At 40.8% G+C, this 2,330-nt stretch overlaps 1 protein-coding gene and 1 long non-coding RNA gene across 2 annotated transcripts in view; one reads left to right on the top strand and one right to left on the bottom strand.

Moving 5' to 3' along the window:
• eipr1 (EARP complex and GARP complex interacting protein 1) overlaps positions 1–1,646 on the top strand; it is a 53,425-nt gene extending 51,779 nt beyond the window's left edge. The window contains 1 exon segment of the mRNA XM_032500143.1: positions 1,081–1,646. Within this exon segment, the coding sequence (XP_032356034.1) occupies positions 1,081–1,255 (175 nt within the window). The 3' untranslated portion in view covers positions 1,256–1,646.
• The window catches only part of LOC116669974 (uncharacterized), a 13,788-nt gene extending 12,122 nt beyond the window's left edge, over positions 1–1,666 (bottom strand). The window contains exon 1 of the long non-coding RNA XR_004326921.1: positions 1,582–1,666. This is a non-coding gene — a long non-coding RNA (uncharacterized LOC116669974). The remainder of the gene's footprint in view (positions 1–1,581) is intronic.
• Positions 1,667–2,330: the final 664 nt, after the last annotated feature.

Below are 2,330 nucleotides of genomic sequence, written 5' to 3'. Positions count from 1 at the left end.
TGTGTGTGTGTGTGTGTGTGTGTGTGTGTGGATTTTCTACAGTATGTCGCCCATGTCAGTTGTGATTTGGTGTAAAGGAGAAGGTCTGGCAATGCGAGACTAGCACGCAGGTGACGAGATATACATTGCCCACATTGATTGAGGCTATTCTGCTGATGGACAGTTGATGGTGGTAATACACAAAGGCTTGCTACAATGCGTCCTCAAAGGCATCAAAGAAGAAGAATGCAAGCTCGGAAACACAAATGCAAACAACGATGGTTTCAAATTCATTTTTCAAAAAGGGGCTCTGCATATATGTTACAGTATGAGGAATGAAATACATTGATTGTTTGTTAGACACAATACGTTTAGATGAAGAAAAGTGAATGTAAACAAACTATATGCTTTGTTTTAGTGTGGTCCCAACAAATAATTGACATAGTCAAATCTGATTGGTCAAGTAAATGGGATGTTTTTTAAATAGCGCTTTCCTAGTCTTAAGGACTACTCAAAGCGCTTTTACATAGAACAGGAACCATTCACACACATTCATACACTGTGGCTGAGGCTGCCGTACAAGGTGCCACCTGCTCATCAGATAAAATGAATTCCTTTAGGAAAGATTTTATGAAAGTGTGTGCTGTTATCCTTATTTCGATTATTGTGCCTCTCCTATGCTGGCAAGATTTTTATTTGTCCTTCAAGTGCAGCCGTTTGGAACTATAAACACTTTTGCCTTCAGTTGTGGTCGTTGGTACAAACTGGCTCCCTTGCCTCCTTCTGGCGCTGACCCGATGATACTTATTTCAGATCATTTCATCCAACAGTGTAAATTAGACTAAACTATTTAAGTCACTTCCATGTAATGAAGGTTGTGTCATGCTGTGTTTTCACATTTTACTTGGGCTTTGTAGTAAAAGCAATAAAAAAGAAGCAACTGTGTCATTAAGTGTGTATTTAAAGTTAGCTAGCATTACCAACACAGTATCTCCTACTCTAGGTCCTCCGTACATTGGACACACGGAAACCTGAGTAGAGATGTGATGCCTTCCCTGTCCAGTTTTCTCATCTCATCTCTTTGGGTTGTGTGTGATTCAGGTGTAAGGAGCCCCTAAAGGACAGCGTGGTGTCTACCTATGAGGAACATGAAGACAGCGTCTATGCGGCGGAGTGGTCGTCGGCCGACCCCTGGCTCTTCGCCTCGCTGAGCTACGATGGGCGCCTCGTCATCAACAGGGTCCCCCGCGCCCTCAAATACCGCATCCTTCTCTGAGAGAGTGGGCAGGGACAGGTGATCTGAATGTGTGTGTGTGTCCGTGTACAGTAAGTGTGCTAGAGAATAAGAGTAGTAACACATTTGTAAACATCCTTTACTACAAAAAGCTGCAAAAAGACATTCCATTATAACTTAAAAAACACTGCAAACTGCATGTGAAGACAGCAATGTTAAATACTGTGTGTGTGTGTGTGTGTGTGTGTTTGAGTGTAAGAGATGTAAATACATTGTAGCTCATATGTTCTACTGACCATTGCAAACAATAAAGCGGTTGTGGCTAAAATGAAAGTTAATTAAAGTGAACAAATGACTCCTGGATAAACATTATGGTATTGGCAGCAACCTCATAAGCAAGAACAATAAAAAGAGAAAGTAATTTTCTTTATCATGGCATAAGTCCAGAAAGTCCATCGTGTTATTTCCTGACAATTTCTTGTCCAAATCGTACTTGTTCTCATTTATGTTACTGTATGTTAATCATCATCTGTGTGTACATACTGGTGTTTAAAGGGAATCAGTTGCCATTAACAGTTTTAAAATGGTGACATCTGAAAATATAATATTTGGATAAAGAAGACAATTAAAGGTGCTGTACTCGATATTCAGAAACAGAGGCGGTGTTGTCCGATTTTGCCCGGGCTTCAGCCCCGAATGTATTTTGAAAAGTTGACTGACAAATATCAAACCGGACAATAGCCCATGTAAACCCCCCAAATCATGAGTTGCCTTATTTCATTGTGCTAGAACTCATGGTCTAAGTAGACTGTAACTTTCTCCAGTTTATCTTTCCGAGGCGAATAGAACGAGCAGCTACGTACGTCCTACCACCATGCCGTATTTGTTGCTAGCAACCGTCTCTAGGTGAGGAAAGATGTGAAAGGTGTAATTTTTGGAGAAATTAAAGCCAAATCTAATACATTGATGCCATCAACACAATGTTTAGGAGGGATATACTATTGATTTAGTTTGACGTTATCGTGTTGTGACGTTTCCAGTCTATGGTTCAGACCCAAACACACGGAGATGTGAAGCAGACCTGTAGGCTGTAGTTTTGGTTTTCCACCTCCGTTGT

Source organism: Etheostoma spectabile, chromosome 20, assembly GCF_008692095.1.
Source record: "Etheostoma spectabile isolate EspeVRDwgs_2016 chromosome 20, UIUC_Espe_1.0, whole genome shotgun sequence".
Lineage (NCBI taxonomy): Eukaryota > Metazoa > Chordata > Actinopteri > Perciformes > Percidae > Etheostoma > Etheostoma spectabile.
Note: the sequence above shows the minus strand (reverse complement) of the source record. Positions and strands in the feature narration are given on the sequence as shown.